The sequence below is a fragment of the Peromyscus californicus genome, unplaced genomic scaffold (genome assembly GCF_007827085.1).
Source record: "Peromyscus californicus insignis strain IS unplaced genomic scaffold, ASM782708v3 Scaffold_4__1_contigs__length_199733344, whole genome shotgun sequence".
Lineage (NCBI taxonomy): Eukaryota > Metazoa > Chordata > Mammalia > Rodentia > Cricetidae > Peromyscus > Peromyscus californicus.
Genome location: NW_026294562.1, coordinates 134,265,766 through 134,286,043, shown reverse-complemented (window position 1 = coordinate 134,286,043; position 20,278 = coordinate 134,265,766). Strand labels below are relative to the sequence as shown.

The following is a 20,278-nucleotide window of genomic DNA, read 5'->3' as shown; positions in this document are numbered from 1 at the left end:
GATGTGGGAGAGCCCAAATGACTGTGGGCAGTGCTACTCCTGGGAAGGTGGTCCTGAGTTGTATAAGAAAGCAGGCCAAACAAGTGATGGAGAGCAAGCCAGTAAGCAGCACCCCTCCATGGTCTCTGTTTCCATTCTGTCTCCGGATTCCTGCTTGAGTTCCTGCCAAGACTTGCCCTAGTGATGGACTGTGATGTTGAAGTGTAAGCCAAATAAACCCTTTCCTTCCTCAAGTTGCTTTTGGTCATGGTGTTTATCATAACAACAGGGAAGCAAACTGATTCAGAATCTCATGTAGCAGAGGGTAGTCTTGAACTCACTTTGTAACTGAGGCTGACCTTGAACTCCTGATCCTCCAGCCTCCACCTCTCAAGTGCTGGGTTTCCAGGCATGAACGACCACACCCAACTTGTCTTATTTTGAGTACATAGTATTTCTTTTCTCCTGACTACTAATGGTTTTCTTTTTCACAGTTTTGGGTTATGATGGGCCTCCATGCATTTTCTTCATGTTTCTGTGTTTACTGCTCTTTAGACTCCAGGAGCTCTGGGTTTGTACTTTTCTCAATTTGGAAAAAGTCTGGCCATGAATTGTTCACACAGGCCTCCCATCTGCTTGCCTTTAGAGACCTAAACTATCTGCATATGGGGCCCGTTGTTGTCGCCTCACAGCTCAGTCACTGGGTTGCCTTTCCATAGTTTCTGTTGCTGTGTCTGCAAGTCCGCTCGTAGAGGGCTACAGTGCTTCCCCTCTACGTGTCACCCACGTAGATCCTACCTAGAATGTGTTTTTCTTATTTCTAAGATCAATTTGAGTCTTTTGAAGAAGTTTTTCTCCATGGAATTGTATTCCATGGAATGCAACTACAATAAATGTTGTGATGTCTTTTTCTGTTGATTCAACATCCACATTAATTGGGGGTTGGTTTGAGTTAAATGTTCTCATCATGAGCCTTTATTTCCCGAATCTCTCCTTCATTAGGTAACTCTAAGCAATGTTGGGTCTGGGGTTAATTATTCTCTACGACTGAGGAAAAAAACACCTTTCTGAGTACTTTACCCAATCCGTCATTTTCTTGTTTGATTTCTGGGAATAGACAGTGCCAACCTGAATGGGTACTAGGCACATTCTTTTTAAAGTTACAGAAGGTTCTTTCTTACACACTGATTAACATCTTTCCCCGTATCTGAGGGGACTCCTCAGTTAATCTCAGGTCCTCTTCCTGTGCGGTATTCTCCTTCTCAGTAAACTGGCATGTTTCCTCTAGCCACATTCGTCTCCCAAGCTCTCAGTTCTCTTCCTTCCCAGGGTCCACTAGTAACTTCTTGGGTCCTTCTCCCTTGCCCTGTGTCCTAGAAACACTCAAAATAATAAACTGAGGCAATTGAGGTCTTGGTTTGTTAATTTTTTCTTCCTTCTTCCTTCCTTCCTTCCTTCCTTCCTTCCTTCCTTCCTTCCTTCCTTCCTTCCTTCCTTCCTTCCTTTCTTTCTTTCTTCCTTCCTTCCTTTATTTCTTCCTTTCCTCCTTTTCTTTCTTTTTTTCTTTCTTTCTTTCTTTCTTTTTTTTTTTTTGAGACAAGGTTTCTCTGTATAGCCCTGGCTGTCCTGGAACTCACTCTGTAGACCAGGCTGTCCTCAAACTCACAGAGATCTGCCTGGCTCTGCCTCCAGAGTGCTGGGATTAAAGGCGTGCGCTACCACCACCCGGCTCATTGACTTTTTTCATCTCTCAAGAATCAGTGTCTTCAGAGATTGTGGGAGTGGCCAACCAATGACTGGTCCGGCCTGAGATCCATGCATACCTCTAACACTGCCTAGAATGCCAGGATCCAGAGGCTGGATGGCCCAGGACCCAGAGGCTGGATGGCCTAGAGACCTGGGATAAAACCAAACAGGACTGGAGAAAAAAAATGTCAATGTAATGATGCCTAATGATAGTCTCCTATACTCATAGATTGGTACCTAGCCCAGTTGCCATCAGAGAGGCTTCATCCAGCAACTGATGGAAACAGATGCAAAGACCCACAGTCAAACATTAGGCCGAGCTCAGGGAATCCTGCTGAAGAAAGGGATGAAGGATCGTAGGAGCCAGAGGGGTCAAGGACATCACAAGAAACCCCACAGAATCAACCTAGGTTCATAGGGGCTCACAGAGACTGAACCAACAACCAGGGAACCTGCATGGGACTGACCTAGGCCTGCTGCGTATATGTGACAGTTGTATAGCTTGAGGAGCAGGGGCTGTCTCTGACTCTTTTGCTGGCTTTTGGGTCGCCTTGCTCAGCCTTACTACATGGGGAGGCGGTTAGTCTTACTGCAACTTGATATGCCGTGTTTTATGCATATGCATGGGAGGCTTGCCCTTTTCTGAATAGAAACGGAGGAGGAGTGGATGGGGTGCAGGGCAGAGGGGAGATGGGGAGGGACTGGGAGGATAGGAGGGAAAAATCACTGTCTATTGCCAGATCCTGTTTTTTTGTTTGTTTTTTTTTTTTTTTTTTTTTTCAAGACAGGGTTTCTCTGTGTAGCTTTGGTGCCTATCCTGGATCTTACTCTATAGACCAGCCTGGCCTTGAACTCACAGAGATCCACTTGCCTCTGTCTCCCAAGTGCTGGAATTAAAGGCGTGTGCCTGGCCAGGGTCCTGTCTTTTAAATCTTTTTTTTTGTTGTTTGTTTGTTTGTTTGTTTGTTTGCTTTTCAAGACAGGGTTTCTCTGTGTAGCTTTGCGCCTTTCCTGGAACTCACTTGGTAGCCCAGGCTGGCCTCGAACTCACAGAGATCCGCCTGCCTCTGCCTCCCGAGTGCTGGGATTAAAGGCGTGCGCCACCACCGCCTGGCCTTTTAAATCTTTTTTGTTTTGTAACTTTTTTGTCTGTCTAGGGTTTTGTTGTTTTTGTTCTGTTTTGTTTTGTTTTTTGTTGTTGTGATTATTTTAGGCAATAAGATAAATTACTCCATCTTATCCATATTGAAAGATTAACAACAATCATTTGCTTTCTGCCTCAGGGTCAGTTCTAGTTCAGTTGATTCAATATGTACTCATTTCATACAGCATCCTTGTGAATTGTTTGGACTCACATCATTTTCTGTTGGGATATCTGTGTTTTATTTAGCGGAAATAAGCCTGAAACTTTAAAAAGAACTCAACACCAGCCACCATGCCCTTTTGAGATGGAAGGTTTTTCATTTTAAAAAAGTGATAGGCATAATGTTGGCATTTTCCTAGCCATTAACCTGGAGTTCTAGAGACACAAATGTGAATATTAAAAGTGGCTCTGAAAACGATCGCTTAATGCCTTTCTTTTTCATGTGACGATCAGAGGACAATGTGTATGAGAACATGCAGGAATCACAGGAAGTCCCCATGTCCAGCCACCTTGACGAAGTCGTTGCTGCTGTCAGCGTCACTTCTAAAAAGAGGACCCCAAACAAGCTGCCTCAGACAGCACTGTTCCAGCCCCCTCGAGAGAAACTCCACCTGTGCGAAGAGAGAGCAAAGTCCTACTCCAACAGCCATGAGGTAAGGAACCCTGAGGTCACGCACCTGCTCCCCGAGAGTTGAGCCCGCATCACAAGCCTGAGAAGCAAGGTAGATGGGACTGCATTTCTAACCTCAGGCCTGTGAGATTCAAGACAGTCCTTCAGAGAGAGCCTGCCTTCTGTCCTGAGTGTAGGCCCTCCCACTCCTAGCTCTGCGGTTGGCATGCCAATAGCAAATGTTTACTGGGTATAATGATTGGCCTTCATTGTCAGCATGACTGGATTCAGAATCATTAGGACAGTGGGATGGGGGCGGGTGGGTGGTGGTGACATGTGTATGAAGGTGTTTCCGGAAAGAAACAACTAGAAGTTAAAGGCTCATGCTGACTGTGTACCTGTGGTGCATCCCCATGGACTTAGGCTCTAGGGAAATGGAAGAGGAGAAAGGAAGAAGCATGCTGAGGGCCAGCATTTCCCTTTGCTTCCCGACTGCTGTGATGTGGCCACCCCTGCTCCCACACTCTCCTTGTCGTGATGGACTGAGCCTTCAGAACCCCTGGGCTAAAGCAAATTCCTCATTAGTTGTTTCTATGGGGTATTTTGATCACAGTAACAGAAAGTTCAAGAATATATTGATTTTTAGTACGTGCCAGACCTACAGTGGATCACAGCCCAGATTGCATGAAATTTCTGCTTCCCTGGAGCCCATTCTGCTGCTCTTTCCTTTCTTGTTCCCTGCATCTTCCTTCTCATCCCCGCCCCCCCCCACAAAGGTTACCCAGTCACTCACTCGTTCTCATATGCCAGGCCCTGTCTGGCCATTCACTTATTGCACAAATATCTATTGTATGTCTAATGTCTTCCTAGTGTTGTGAAAGTGCCAGATGCATATAGGGGAAGATCACAGGCTTAGAGGAATTTATATGTGTTCGGATTGAGATGTCAGAAAGACGGTCATCGTGACAAGTTCTGGAGCAGCTTATAAGAGACAGTTGTGTAGCTTGGTCTGTTTGGTGAGGCCCTGGCAGTGGGATCAGGATCTATTCCTGGTACATGAGCTAGCTTTCTGGAGCCCATTACCTATGGTGGGACACCTTGCTCAGCCTTGAGGGAGGGGGAAGGGGCTTGGTCCTGCCTCAACTGAATATACCAGGCTTTACTGACTCCCCATGGGAGACTTTACCCTTTTGGAGGAGGGGATGGAGGTGGAGGTTAAGGCTAGGGGGAGTGGGAGGAGGGATGAGAGGGAGATCTGTGGTTGGTATATAAAATGAATAAAAATTTTCTTAAATTAAAAAAAGAGAGAGGCCGGGCGGTGGTGGCGCGCGCCTTTAATCCCAGCACTCGGGAGGCAGAGCCAGGCGGATCTCTGTGAGTTCGAGGCCAGCCTGGACTACCAAGTGAGTTCCACGAAAGGCGCAAAGCTACACAGAGAAACCCTGTCTCGAAAAACCAAAAAAAAAAAGAGAGAGAGAAAAAGAATAAGAATATTCTCCCATATAACCACAGCACAGTGATTGAAATTAGGAAACTAATACTTACGTAAAAGTGTCACATAATTTGTAAAAACAACTCCCCCCTCCCAGAAAAAAAACCAGATCTATGAATAGATATGAGTCCACACTGAGTATAGATGCAGTATCTCTTCAGTCTCCTTCAATCTGCTGCAGTGATTACTTACATTGTTCTGTTATTAAGTGAAACTTGGGAGTCAGATATTGGGGTAAAAACCTGATTGATCAGAGAAGCAGCGAAGACGCTACCAGTGACTGCCTCTCTCTCTCCTTCCTCAATCCAAAAGGGGCCACAAATCTTTCTAAGCCCCTCCCTACTACTTCCTGTGTCTATATGTCCTGGTCCTCCAAAACCTCTATGGCTAATCTGGTCAGCTAGCAGCTAGCTCTGCTCTCTGATTCAAGGTGAACTTTATTGGCAGTCTCAGGAATGTCAGAGTGCTATAAAATACCCCACAACATTTCCCCCTTTTTGTCTAAATAAAAAGGGAAGGTTTTAATTCTAACACAGTAAAACTATATACAATAAGAACAATTGTCAGGTAAGAATTGCATTCACAATGTCTAGTCCATTTGCATATCTTTTAAAGTGCAATTAGATATATATCTCAGGTATGGTGTGCATACTTTAACTTTCCAAACTGTGCAAAATGAAACATCCATTTGCCACATCATTTTGTTGGGTACCTTTTGGGTTACTTCCAGGAGGTAATGGAGTTTGGTTATACAAAGAACAAGTAGGACATTTCTTTGTAGTTTCCTTGGCTTGTTACCAAGTGATAGAAAACTCTTTCTTCAAACCTTTACTGTTAATATGGTGTTTCTTATGAAATTCTAGGCTTCTAGCACATTTCCTACCAATAGCGGATCAATTCCATCATTACTTTGTGCTAAAGGGCCTGGTAGACCCATATGGTGTCTGATGTGTGTTATACACAAGGGATGATTTCTATTTCTGATTATTTCTTGTAAATAAATAAATAACAAAGTTAATTCTGAATCATCTGGTATAAATTCAACAGTTTTGATATGTAAAACAACTTTCTGCATATCAAGAGTCACTAACTATAAGAGGTTCTGGAAAATCTAATAGTACCATGAGAATAGCATATAATTCTGACTTTTGAACAGAATCATAAGGGCTTTGAGCCACTTTACTTAAATTTCCTTATTTATAACCTGCCTTTCCTGATTTATTTGTATCAGTATAGAATGTGGGGGCTCCAGAAATTGGTGTTCCCCATACGGTGGGAGGAAAGATCCAATTAGTTCTTTTTATAAACTAAAATCTCTTGCTTTGGGGATATTTGTTGCGAATCTCTCACAAGAAATTACTGCAAGTTCTTTGCCGATGTTCATTTTCTGCCCATAATAAGGCAATTTTAGCATTAGTAAAAGGACCACAATTTCTATTGGATCTATTCCTATTAATTGATAAAGTCTCAATTTTCCTTCCAGAATCATTTCAGAAACCTTTTCTACATAGGTCTTTAAATTTTTACTCTGTTTGTGAGGTAAAAATATCCATTCTAAAATATTATCTTCTCTCTTCTTAAGAATCCCTGTAGGAGAATGAGTAGAGGGTAATAATACCAGGATACAATCAAGCTCTGGACCACATGTGCATTCTGTAGTTTCTTTTCTACCAAAGCCAATTCTCTCTCAGACTCAGCTCATAATTTTCTTGGACTGTTTAAGTCCTTATCATTTTATAAATTTAGAAATAAATTACCTAGTTCTTGAGTAATTAATCTGACTGTGGATCATAGCCAGTTAATATCTCCCAGCAATTTTTGAAAATCATTAAGAGTTCATAATTGATCTCTCCTGATTTATACTTTCTGTGGTTGAATTTTTTGTAAACCTATCTTATATCATAGGTAATTAATAGAATCTCCTCTCTGTATTTTTTTCAGGAGCAATTTGTAATCCCCGACAGAGCAAATTTTTCTTTACTTCTTCAAACATTTTTTCTAAGGTATCTACATCTGAATAAGCTAGTAAGATATCATCCATATAATGGTAAATTATAGATTGAAGAACATGTTTACAAATTATTTCCAAATAGCTATTGTACAAAATATGGACAAAAAGTGTTTAACTTCCCTTGTGGAAGAATTTTCCACTGATAACTTTTAACAGGCTGGGAACTATTATAAGTAGGAATGGTGAATGCAAATTTTTCTCTATCCTGTTCTTGTAAAGGTATAGTAAAAAAACAGTCTTTTAAATCATTCACTATAATAGACTATCCTTTAGGTAATAGAGAAGACAAGGGAATTCCAGACTGTAAAGAGCCCATTGGTTGAATCACCTTATTAATAGCCCTAAGATCTGTTACCATTCTCCATTTTCCAGATTTCTTTTTAATGACAAATATAGGAGAATTCCAAGGACTGGTCAATTCTTCAATACGTTGAGCATTTAGCTGCTCCTGTACCAGCTGTTCTAAGGCCTGGAATCTTTCTGATAACAGAGGCCACTGTTCTACCCAGACAGGTTTGTTAGTTGACCATTTTAAAGGTAGGGATGTTGGTACCTTTGAAAGATCAGCAGCTGCTGTGCCTTGTTTATGTACAACCTGAACGGTTGGTGACTGTTCTTGATAATACCTTTAAATATTTCTCTCAGAAGCATATGTTAGTTTATAGTTTGTTTCTGAGATTGGAGGAATATTAATCTGAGTTTTTCCATTGTTGAAACAAATCACATCCCCATAAATTCATAGCTATTTAGCCACATATGGCTTTAATTTCCCTACCGGTCTTTCTGGACCTTTACACTCAAACCACCTTGTATTTTGTTTTATCTGAGATAAAGTTGTAATCCCTAGAAGCTGATTATTTGTCTCCTGAAGAGGCCAATCCAGATGCCACAATTTTGGTGAAATTGTTACATCCACAGCTATGTCTAGTAAACCTTCAATTACAATGCCGTTTATTTGTATTTTCAGTTTCTGTCTTTGATCATTTATAGAAGTTTGCCAAGACACTTGTTTTATGGTCTCTCCTGAAAATTTTGTGTTATCTAACTGAAGCTGTTTTATCATCCAGAGCAGTATGGTTTTAAACAATACATATTAAGTCTTTTAATTGCTCTGTGGATGAGTTTCCCAATGCTGACAGGGAATGATTGAACCAAATTTGATATTGGGGCCTGCAAGAGACCCCCTAAGGTGTTTGCCAATGGCAAAGGGTTACCCTGTCTGTCCTATGTTGATCTGCATTCATTAGTCCAATGTCAGCCTTTGCTACATCTTCTGCATATTCCAGAAGGCAGGGGGCCTTCTATTTGGGTTATCTCTAGAAAAAACATTATTTCCAGGAATACCTTGCCTACAATCCCTTTTCAGATAACTTTTTTTTTAACCACAATTAAAACATATGACCTTTTGATTTTTCTTAAAATTTTTAGAAATCACTTCTTCTAATCCAAGTATTGTCCTAAGCGTGAAATCCAATTTCAGCTGTATTTTGGATCCATTCATCTATGGGTGCTGATCCTGCCTTTAAATGCTTAATCATCCTTTTGCATTCTGAATTAGCCTTTCTAAAAGCCAAAGATTCAATTAATATTTCTCTAGCTTCAGGGCCTGATAGCATTCTATTTACAGCTGAAGTTAATCTTTCTTTAAAAAAAAAAAAAAAAGAATTGGTGAAGGCTTCTTTTGGACCTTGTATAATTTTAGAAAATGACCCAGTTCTTTTTCCTGATTCTTCAACCCTGTCTCAAGCATTCAAAGCTGCTGTACCCTATAGGGCCAGGGTGTGACCATCAAATCTAAACTGTCTTTGCAGTTCAACATACTGTCCTTCACAGAGAAGCTGATCTTGGGAAATTTCCACACCTCTACCCCTACTTCATCATTCTATGTCCCTAGCTTCCTCTCTCCACCATGTTTTCCATTGTAACTGAGGACCAGCTTCCAATACTGCTGTAGCTAAATCTTTCCAGTCTTATAGAATAATTCTGTTCTGAGTTGCCCATGAATTTAACATCTGCTTCACAAAGGGTGAGTGCATACCATATGAAATGACTTCGTCCTTAAATCTCTTCAAATCTAGCATGTCTATAGGACACCAGTTAACTTCTGCATAGCTTTGGAGTACGTATCATCTGGTGGTCGTTCTTGTATGGTAACTGGATAAATTAAGGTTGGTTTTCTAATAACCTTGGACCACTCTGCGTCAGTTTCATAATGCAGTGGTGAGGTAAGTTCTGCTCTAAATTCTTGTGTCTGTGTGTGAATATTTTTTCTTAGTTTCATTACTAGGTCTTTCTAAGGATTGTTCCTTATCAGTTAACTTTTCATATTTGGCACTGATATCAAACCACTTTTTAAGGGTAAAACATGAATTACCAAACTGATAAAAATTATAATTGACATATGTCAATACCAGCTAAGTTAATTATCCCTTTATTTAATTTTTCATTTTCAAACCATCTCCATTGTGGAACCATACAGACACATAACTCCCTGCATCATAGTATTAATCCCCATTCTTAATGTGGGGAAAAGCTTTTTTAAAAAACTAATTCCCGCCCCTAAGAATTCCCAGGTGTCAATGGAGTATTACTCAGCTATAAAAAACAATGATATTGGTGCACGCCTTTAATCCCAGCACTCGGGAGGCAGAGCCAGGCGGATCTCTGTGAGTTCGAGGCCAGCCTGGTCTCCAAAGCGAGTTCCAGGAAAGGCGCAAAGCTACACAGAAACCCTGTCTCGAAAAACCAAAAAAAAGAAAAAAAAAAAAAAACAATGATATCATGAAATTTTCAGGCAAATGGATGGAACTAGAAAATAAATCATCCTGAGTGAGGTAACCTTAGCTCATGGTAGCTCACAGAATCTAGATCGACAGCTAGGGAACCTGCATGGGACTGACCTAGGCCCTCTGCATGTGTGTGACAGTTGTGTAGTTTGGTCTGTTTGTGGGGCTCCTAGCAGTGGGATTAGGACCTGTACCTGGCACTTGAGCTGGCTTTTGGGAACCTATTCCCCATGCTGGGTTGCCTCACCCAGCCTTGATGCAGGGGGGAGGAGTTTGGTCCTGCCTCAACTTGATGTGCTATGCTTTATTAACTCCCATCAGAGGCCTGCCCCTCTCTGACCTGAGACTGTGGATTGGGGGGAGAGAAGTGGTAGAGAGGAGGCAGGAAGGGAGAGGGAATGGGAGGAGAGGAGGGAGGGGAAACTACAATCAGGATGTAAAATAAATAAAAATGTCTAATTTTAAAAAAGAAACAGAGTAAATAAAAATGAAGAAGAAATAGAAGAAGGAGGAGAAGGAGAAATAGGAGAAGAAGAAGAAGAAGAAGAAGAAATAGAAGAAGAAGAAGAAGAAGAAGAAGAAGAAGAAGAAGAAGAAGAAGAAGAAGAAATAGAAGAAGAAGAAGAAGAAGAAGAAATAGAAGAAGAAGAAGAAATGAAGAAGAAGAAGAAGAAGAAGAAATAGAAGAAGAAGAAGAAGAAATGAAGAAGAAGAAGAAGAAGAAGAAGAAGAAATAGAAGAAGAAGAAGAAGAAGAAGAAGAAGAAGAAGAAGAAGAAGAAGAAATAGAAGAAGAAGAAGAAGAAGAAGAAGAAGAAGAAGAAGAAGAAGAAGAAGAAGAAGAAGAAGAAGAAGAAGGCAGAGGAGGAGGAGGAGGAGGAGGAGGAGGAGGAGGAGGAGGAGAATTCCCAGGTGTCCTACCAGATCTTCACACAACAGTGAAGGCAAAGCTATGTGAGGGCAGCCATCTGCAATGACAGTGATTGACTTGGCAGGGCTGGGAGGGGGGTGCCCAGGCAGCCAGGCTAGCAGAAGGTGCTGGGGTCACTGTGGGCTGCTGCTGCACTGCACGGGTTTATTTTATTTATGTCGCATGCTTGCGTGTGTTCGTGCGTGTGTGTGTGTGTGTGTGTGTGTGTGTGTGTGTGTGTGTGTGTGTGTGTGTCCTTGGAGAGAAGAAGAGGGCATTGGGTTTCCTGGAGCTGGAGTTTCTGGCAGTTGTGAGCCATTTAACTTGAGTGGTCTATGAGCCATATAGGTCTTGTGTAAAAGCAGGAAGCACTCTTAACCACTGAGCCATCTCCCTAACCCCAAGGACATCATTTTATTAAAATCCCCCTAAAAGGCCTTATCTCCAAATACAGCTGCATTCTGGTATGCAGGAAGTTAGGACTTTAACATAAAATCTGGAGGTAAGCTGGGTGTGGTGGTGCATCCTTTAATCCCAGCCCTTGGGAGGCAATGGCAGGTGGAGGCCAGCCTGGTCTACACAGCAAGTTCCAGGATAGCCAGGGCTATATAGAAAACCCTTTCTTGAAAAACATAACAAGAGGTTGGGGATTTAGCTCAGTGGTAGAACACTTGCCTAGCAAGCACAAGGCCCTGGGTTTGGTCCTCAGCTCCGGTTAAAAAAAACAAAAACAAAAAAAGACCTCGGATGGAGCAGAGTTTAGTCCTGCCTCATTTCCTCCATAGTTGGTTGGCCAGGCTTCAGTGAAACACAGGTTCAGAGAGAAGGAGACACAGGCCCCATCTCCTTCGGCAGTGTGAAACGGATCCTAGAGCTTCGCCTGAAGACATCTAGGCTTGCCTCGAATGTATTGTTGCTCGCAAAGACCTGGCACTGGAAAACTGTGGCTTCCTCCTTGTACTGCCCCTGACTGCACATGTGCTCCTCACTACTCAAAGCCAGCCTGGGCTACGTATCCAGGTTAAAGGCCAGCTTGAGACAGGTATAAGTCCCAGGGTCCAGAAAGGAAACAAAACAAAGCTACTTTCTCCTCCGGCTTAATGCCTGCCTGTCGAGCTCACCGCCTGTCGGGCTCACCGCCTGTCGGGCTTACTAACTTCACGCTCTTTGCTGATGTCATTGGAGACTGTCTGTGTCATGACTCCATTTCTGTGGCAAAAGCAACTTAAAGGGAAGATGTTTGTGTGGGTCACACGTTGAGGGTGCATGCCATTATGGCAGCAGGAGCAGTTGGTCATGTTGCATCCAGTCAGGAAGAGAAGAGAAATGAGAGATGAAGGCTGGTGTTTAGCTTGCCTTATCTTTTTTTTATTCAGTCTAGAATCCCAACCCATGAAATAGTGATGCCCACACTCAGAGTGACTCTTCACACCTACGGTAAAACTCTCTGAAAACACCCTCCAGAAGACCCAGAGCTGTGTCTCCTAGGCGATTCCAGATCCTGTCAAAGTGACAGTCTTAGTCATCACAGCTGCAAAGGAGTTTTAGGTTGAGAGCTAGGTCCACTTTCACTTGGACCTACAGGAGCTATTTACTGAAGGGTGGCTGGAACACCTGGGAGGGGATCAAATGTCTGTTCTACCTGCCTGGCTTTTCTTCATCCCACCATATTTTCCACCATTAAATTGTATTTACTTCTTAAATGAATTGTTGTTGACTTCATCTAACCAGATGAACACTCCACCACCCCAAACAGATCATTTTTGATTCTATGACACATCACAAGTGCGTAGCACATAGTAAACAGTATTTATCAGGTGGGTATACTCACAAGTAGGCCTTGGGACTCTTAAGTGCTAAGTTGTCTGTGTGGTAAACTCCTCTTCTTTTTCTGACAGTACAGACAGGCCATCCAGGAGCTTGTGCGCTGTGTGGCATTGACAAGAATTTGCTATGGCGACTCACACTGGAAACTAGCAGAAGCCTACATTAATCTGGCTCAAGGCTACCTCCAGCTGAAAGGTGAGCGTCTCTCAGGCCAGTGAGGATCAGCTCATCAGCTGACGGTTTCTCTTCCTCCTGTCCCAAACTGATTCACACCAGAGGGGTCAGGTCTTCATGGCTCTCCTTTCCAAGTACTAAATGGCAATTTCCTTTTAGGAGGAATCATTAAGGTGTATAACATACAGGTATCAACAGGAAGAAAGGAAGATTGTAACAGGGCTTTTTGTGGTCTTGAAATTAGAGTTCTTGAAGGATCCGAAGGTGTCAGGAGAAAAGCCAAGACATGGAGTGGAGGCTTTGAGTGGGCTCGTTCTTGAGAGGTGGGAGGCAGGGGGCTGAAAGAGAGAGTCGCTCTTGAGAGTAAGTAGCCAAAAACCCAAGCTGGCATTAGCTTGGACAGCTTGAAAAGCTAAGGTGAAACTTGGTTTAGACAGCCATAGCTGGTCTTCCAACTATGTGGCCAGGATCCAGCGTTTTTCTTTTCATATCATCTGGCTCTGTTTGTCTTGGCGTTAGCTCCATCTTAGCCAAGCTTTGCCCGTAAGACTACCAGCAACTTTAGGTTTCTTTGCTAAGCATGACCAAGAAAAAAAAGACTGTCCCACCCACCGAAACATCTCAGTGATTTTGGAGGCACCCCGTTTAGACCACGTTGGATTATATATTGAAATGAAGGCATATTCTGATAGGTCAGACCTGGTTTTTGCTTTTCCTGTGTCCTGGGAAAGAAGCTGGTTTGGGCCAGCTTCAGATGCGCAGGAGTTGAGCATCATAAGAAGAAGATAGAATGTGGGGATGGACGCAGGAAGGTAGATAAGATACTCATCACGTGGTGTGTTCGACTTGCTGACTCTGCCAGCTCACACAAGGTGTACCACAGCACCCCTCTACACTCAGCTTATCAGCTGAAGAGCAGTGACAGGATGTCAGTGACATGGACTTCCCAGGGTCCAGTGAGTGGCCTCACAACTGGGAAGTACCACAAGACCAGCTCATTCTCACCTGTTAGTCAGAGGCCGTCAGAGCCAGAGGGAGCATTGAAGATCATCTCGTTACCACCTCCTCTAGATCCAGAGAAAATGAATCGGAGTTGAAACAGCTTGCTGCAAAATCACATTGTTAATAAGCAGCTGACCTGAGACTCAGACCTGGGAATCACGTGCCAGTACCAGTGTCCTGCCGTCTGGGAGTTCAAATCCTCCCTTCCTTTTGCAGCCCACTCACTTCTGCATGGATCTTTCTCTCTGAGTCTAAAGTCAAAGCAGTCTTCACTATTCAGCAAGGTCTCACTGAGGGTCAGCCACCATGCTAATTGTCTTATAAAACCTATTGAGACTTCGCATCTCCCTGTGGAGGGTCGGGTACCCTTGTTTCTCCTCTTCACAGTCAAGGTACCTGAGGCCAGTATCATAGTGAGCGATGGAGCAGAGGATTCAGGCTGGGAAGTCTCACTGCAGAGTCCCTGTTTTTGAAACTGAACCTGTGCTGTCTCCAGTAGATTAAGTTCAAGTTCTAAGGAAGGGACCCACCTGGAATCCTAGTCCATTACTATAGGTAGATCATAGAGACAATTAACAGTGATAAATTCCTGACAGCCAAGTTAAAGCTGTGCCTTTAAAATATAGGACACATAGAATTCGGAAAGAGTTCCTACACAAAGAACATAAGCTTGCTTCTCTCCATTAGAATGTATATTGTTCTGTTTTATAGAATGGAATTAACTTCATATTTTGACAGCTTTCACAGAGACCTGAGATATGATTAGATGCAATTCAGAACATAGGACTGGAGCTATATGGATATGAGTGGAAGGTGGTGTCAGCGTGGGGGCGGAAGGCGGGAGTATGTGGGGAGGGTAAAGGAACAGACTCCCGAGCTGGTATTCCTCAGTATCACCCTTCCCACAGATTAATCAGCCCCTAGAAGAACACTAGAACACATGGGGAAGTCAGTAATAACATTTATTCCTCTGTCTCTTGTTAGTCTGTGGCTGCACAGGAACAAGAGATTACAGCACAGTAGTCCATTACCTCCTTGGGGCTGTGTTTATAAGTATTTATAGCCACTGTATTTGTGTTATGCTAAAAGAACGCTTTAATATTATGGTTGTAAATGGATGAGCAGAAGACTCAGAATTTTTAGTATTTCATTTAGATTGCTGTCACTCAGCCAGGATCACAATTCCTGAATCTCTTGCTTCCTACCCAGAATGCTACAGTCCTTGCATTCCATTTGTGTTTTGGTAATTATTTATATTTTACATCTGATGCTGGTGATGTGTCAAAGCTGCTCAGTTCCAGCACATTGTGCTTATTTTATTTCTCCAAAGGCCATTTTGGGAAATGTTTTGCATCTTGAATACTTGGTATCAAAATGATTCTTTGGTTGTTGCAGTCAGGTACTAGGTCCTGCTTCCCAGATCTATGTCCGTGTGCTGCTGGACACCATGTGGTGACCTCCAGATTTCCTGGCTGTGGAGAATCATGTTCCTGTCCAGCTGAGAGGAAAGAGACACCAACCCTTCTCTGTCTCTGTCCACAGGGCTGTCACTACAAGCAAAGCAACATGCCGAAAAAGCCAAAGAAATCCTGGCCAGCTCCATTGAGAATCCCTACCATGACAATACAGCCATCTTCAAGTGTTCCATAGAGCTTTTCTATACCATGGGCAGAGCCCTGCTCACCCTTCAGAAGTATCCTTTGGTTTCTACTCTTCACAAACAGAAAGCACCCTTCCTGTAATTCTTACAGTTAATTCTCCAAGACAGAGAAAAAGTTGCTAGGTGATTCGGGGATCGTAGGAAGGAGAGTATGAGCAGGCAAAGTCCAGGATATGGGGCTCCAGAACCTGGGGACCAGAGGGACTTTTCCTGAACGTATTTCAGATTTAAAGAAGCCTCAGAGAACTTGATAAAAGCCGAGAAACTTTCCAAGGAGATGCTGCAATGTGGGAACATTATAAAGGAGGAGTGGATAGAAATCCAAGCGCGGATCAAGTTGTCCTTTGCACAGTAAGTCAAGGTCTTTGCAGCTAAGAGCTTATATGCATGATGACTGAAGGCTCTGAGGCTGTCCGTGGCTTCTCCCAAGGCCGTTGTCCAGCAAAGAAGAGCAACGCTGTCATGTCACAGCAGCCCCAACCAAGACAGGCGCCAGTGACACTTGTCACCTGATGTGGAGTACACGCATGCCACCACCCCCTGATGTCCCCTGACTTGCTTCCTGCCTGCTCTGCCCATCCCTGCTGCCCCTTCATCCCCCTCCTCCCCCCCTTCTCCCCTCCCTCAGCATTGTTACCATTCATCTCAGGAAGTTTCGCTGATACAGAAGTGTTTTTCTGAGGTTCTGCCTCTCCCCCTCCACCCCCCCACCCCACCCCCGACGGGATTCCCAGGTTACAGGATAGCGGTACACTGCCAGTTCCTTAGGCACTGACCCATGGCTACACATGACTATCCCTGGCTACGCGTCCTCCTGCAGGATGGATGGGGTCCTGTCTTGTTACAGCCCCGACAATATTTGGCACTGTAACTCTTTCTAACTTGCTGCCTTGAAGTATGTACCATGCTACCCAATTATTTTTAAATTCTATTTACTTTCCTTATTGAATTAATGAGTTTGAATACCTCCATATGCCTGAGACCCATTTGGGATTCTCTTTCCACAAAAAGCCTGTTAAGGTCTATCTTATTTTTCTTTTGAATTTCTCTGTGCTTTTCATACTAATAATCAAGATTTTCATGTGTGTTATACATGTGAATTATGTTGCATGTGTTTTCTTATATCTGTTGCTCTTTTTTTGTCTATGGTGTTCTTCATAATATAGAAATTCTTCATTTTACTAGAGTCATATCCACACATTTTTTCCCTTTTTGATTTATGCCTTTGGATTTTGCTTAGAAAATATTTCCCATCTAACTCTCAATGAGTCTCCATAATTCCCCTCTACCTCATATGTTTTAAGATAAAAAGAAAATGTGGTGTATGTGTGGGTCTGTGCACATGAGTGCAGTGCCTGAGGCGGCCAGAAGGGGGTATCAGATCCCTGGTACTGGAGTTGAGGTGATTGTGATCTACCTGCTATGGGTGCTGGAAACCCAGCTGGGGTCCTCTGCAGGAGCGCTACCTGCTGTTACACTGCCGAGCAGCTCTCCAGCCTCTACCTCACGTTTTAACGGTGGTGTCACTCACTGTGTTCTTAGTATTGCATATCTCCTTTTAGAAACTTCACTTTGGATAATCCAGAGATCATCCAAATGAGGGGTTTTAGTCTGCAGATGTACTGTTTTTCCCAGCGATCCCAGTGTGAACTGCTTTTCTGGCTGTGGCATTTATGGGTAGAAGCATGTCTGCTCAGAAGCACCTCTGAGATTGATTCTTTTGTGAGCCCCTCCATCTACCCTCAGCCCTTATGAATGTTCCCAATGGCACAGAAGAAATTGCATTCTTTATTTTGTGTGTGTGTGTTTGGTGACCTAATGAGTCTGTATAATGTTGAGTATATTAGCTTCTGATATTCAAATGTACATCTTCACACACACACACACACACACACACACACACACACACACACACACACACACAATTTGTTTTTCGAGACAGGATTTCTCTGTGTTGCCCTGGCTGTCCTAGAATTAGCTTTGGAGACCAGGCTGGCCTTGAACTCAGAGATGTCCCCTGCCTCTGCCTTCCAAGTGCTGAGATTAAAGACGTGAGCTACCACTCCCAGCACATCTTAAATTTTTTTCAAATTGCTATATTAGTGTTTACATGAGTGCATTTAAACCCCAGACTGTAACCAGCATTCTGCGTACACCCTGTGGTTTGCCGTTGTTACACGTTCTGAGGTGGCTCTGCTGAAGGGGAGGAGAGTCCGCAGCAGCGCGTCCCGGTCATCTGCCATCTTTCGATCACATCCTGTCTCTTGTTTGTCTCTGTTCTAGTTTTGTTTGTGCTGCTGTGATGAAGTACCCGGACCACAAGCAACAAGGGCCGGGGGTGGGGCTTACTTGGCTTACCGTTCAGTTATAGTCTGTTAGGGTGGAAGTCAAGGCAGAAACTCAAAACATCACCCCAGAGCCAAGAGCAGAGGGCGTGGAGGTGGACCAGGAGCCCAGAACACACTGTTCAATTTCATCAGTCGTCAGGGAAGTGGGAGCTAAAATAGTCAGAGAATGCCATGCTCACACTAAAAGGCCTAAACCTTTTGAAAAGATTGATCGTGCCGAGTGTTGGCACGGGTGTGGTACTCCCTCACACCTGCTTGGGTGTAGTAGATAGAACTCGTTTAGAAAACTGTTTGGCATTATCTCCTAAATCTGAACATCTTCACACTCTTTGGCCCAGCAGTATCACCTGTAATATATGCTCAGCAGAAATCTTTGCATATTTGTTCACCAAAACACACATCCAAGAATGTTCTCAGCCTCAGTATTCAAATAGCCATGAACTAGGAATAGCCCAAATCTCCTCAAAAGGAAGCTAGAGATCTGTGATCTGCTTGTATAAAAAGGCAATTGTCAAGCCGCTCGTTACATAACGTTGTGAATGACTCGCACAAACACAGTATTCAGTGAAAGAAACCAGACCCCAAATATTCAGACTGGTTCCATTCATAGGACTGACAGAGAAAGCACATTTGTTGGTGACCAGAGGGCTAACCCACACAGAATCTCTGCCTGCTCAGAATGAGACGCGTTTTTATCCCATTGTGCAGGAGGTATACAAAGAGGAGGCCCCACATCTGATATTGGTTGCATCTGTTGAGACCTGATTAATGCGTCAGTTCTTAGTGTTGAGCGCTGTTGCTACAAAACACTGAAGTATCCTCTGCCAGAATCTGGCGCCACCTTAAGAGTGCTTGCCAAAGCGCAATACCAAGTGTAGACAGCAGGTGGCGAGCTTTGCCCACATCTGTGTCGAATCACCCTCAAGAATTTAAAGACCCCGTTAAACTTTTTGGAGATCACTTTCGTTATAATAGAGTTGTTTCCAATGTTGCCACGTCCTTCCTTTCTGATTCTTCACCCTGACATTTTCCACAGAACTTGCGTGTTTAAAATGCGTGATTTTCATTTAATCTCTTCGCTCTGTGTTCTCATGGAAATAGGAATGTTTTGTCCAAACGGACTTGCTTTAGAAAGAAACAAGGCTTTGGCTTTGGATGCGCCTGTAGTTGCACTTGAACTGTGTGGCATTTTCTTTCACGAGTCTTGGGAATGGAAGGCCAGGGGAAGGTCTCAGGCAGCCTTTGGATTTCTGCCCCTCTTAAAAGGACATCTTTCAGTGTGTCCTCTTCTTCTCTGCCCTTTTATGGTGCCTACCAGGCTGGCCTGACACAGATTGTTCAGGCTGCAAAGTGACTCATGTTCAGGCTTCCACCCCTGCAGGAGGCCTGGGGTTCTTCCCTCCGTGTCGCATCCCGTCCCTCACCCCGTCCCTCATCCCGTCCCTCATCCCGTCCCTCACCCCGTCCCTCCTTTGCCACAGCACCCCTGAATTCAGTAGTGACTTACTAACTTGCAGAGTGTCAAAGTGTCTGAGTTGTTTCCATTAGAAAATCACCAGCAGAAATGGGACAGCTTTCCCCCGGTGCTCAGCACTGTGTTCTGTATGGGAACTTGCACAAAGATCCTGGAGATGGATACCTAACTTTATACGTACAGGTGCGTGAGCGCGAATGCACGTGTATCTTTCAAATAACAAGGTGCCATTGCTGATAGTGATATACTGATGGTCCACTGCCACGCCCAGCTTTCCCAGTGACCGTGTGACATCATGTTTGGAGTCTTCCCCAGCTTGGCCCATGCTGTGCTGAACTAGCCCTGGAATGAGCAAACACTTTTTTTTCCCTCCAGCATCAAGAGGGCCACCTGCCAAGTGACATAATGTGATTAACCCTGTGGGCTGTGAGTCAGTGCCCTGGGTTCAAGTCAGGGTTCATTCAGACCACCCCACGGGAGAATGTGGACAAATCCCTGCTTGCTATGTGTTTCACTGTCCTCTCTAGCCACTATAAGAAGGACAGGATCTCAGAAGGCAGCTGTGAGGATTAAGTGGGAACTACATTAAAACATCTAAGCACATGGTAGTCCCTCAAAAGAGGACAGAATACATGGAGGGGAGGGGAGGGGAGGGGAGGGGAAGGGAGAGGAGGGGAGGGGAGAGATGGAGAGGAGAGGAGAGGAGGGGAGAGATGGAGAGGAGGGGAGGGGAGAGATGGAGAGGAGAGGAGAGAGAGGAAAGGAGAATAAAAGGCACATTAGCTGCCGGTTACTGATTATCTTCTGTGGCAAGCTCTTGAATATATTACTTATTTCACCCTCAGTCCTTACTGCAAGGTGGATACTCTTATATTCATATTTTCATAGGCGCTAAGGCTGAAAAACAGGGCATCTCCCAAGTCACACCATGGGGAAGTAGCCAGACGGTCTGCTCTTTTCTCTTCCTTCCTTCCTTCCTTCCTTCCTTCCTTCCTTCCTTCCTTCCTTCCTTCCTTCCTTTCTTTTCTTTCTTTTCTTTCTTTCTTCCTTCCTTCCTTCCTTCCTTTCTTTCTTTTTCTTTTTCTTTTTCTTTTTCTTTGTTTGTGCTTTGAGACA

At 43.8% G+C, this 20,278-nt stretch overlaps 1 protein-coding gene across 3 annotated transcripts in view; it reads left to right on the top strand.

Moving 5' to 3' along the window:
* Nucleotides 1-20,278, top strand: part of Ttc23 (tetratricopeptide repeat domain 23) — a 100,366-nt gene that overhangs the window by 19,403 nt on the left and 60,685 nt on the right. For 2 of the 3 annotated variants that reach the window (XM_052711950.1, XM_052711951.1), the window contains exons 2-5: nt 3,323-3,522; nt 12,576-12,699; nt 15,223-15,373; nt 15,566-15,691. In XM_052711950.1, the coding sequence (XP_052567910.1) occupies nt 3,343-3,522; nt 12,576-12,699; nt 15,223-15,373; nt 15,566-15,691 (581 nt within the window). In that variant the 5' untranslated portion in view covers nt 3,323-3,342. Of the gene's footprint in view, nt 1-3,322; nt 3,523-12,575; nt 12,700-15,222; nt 15,374-15,565; nt 15,692-20,278 lie in introns of those variants that run through there. The other variant, XM_052711952.1, reaches the window with a different exon arrangement.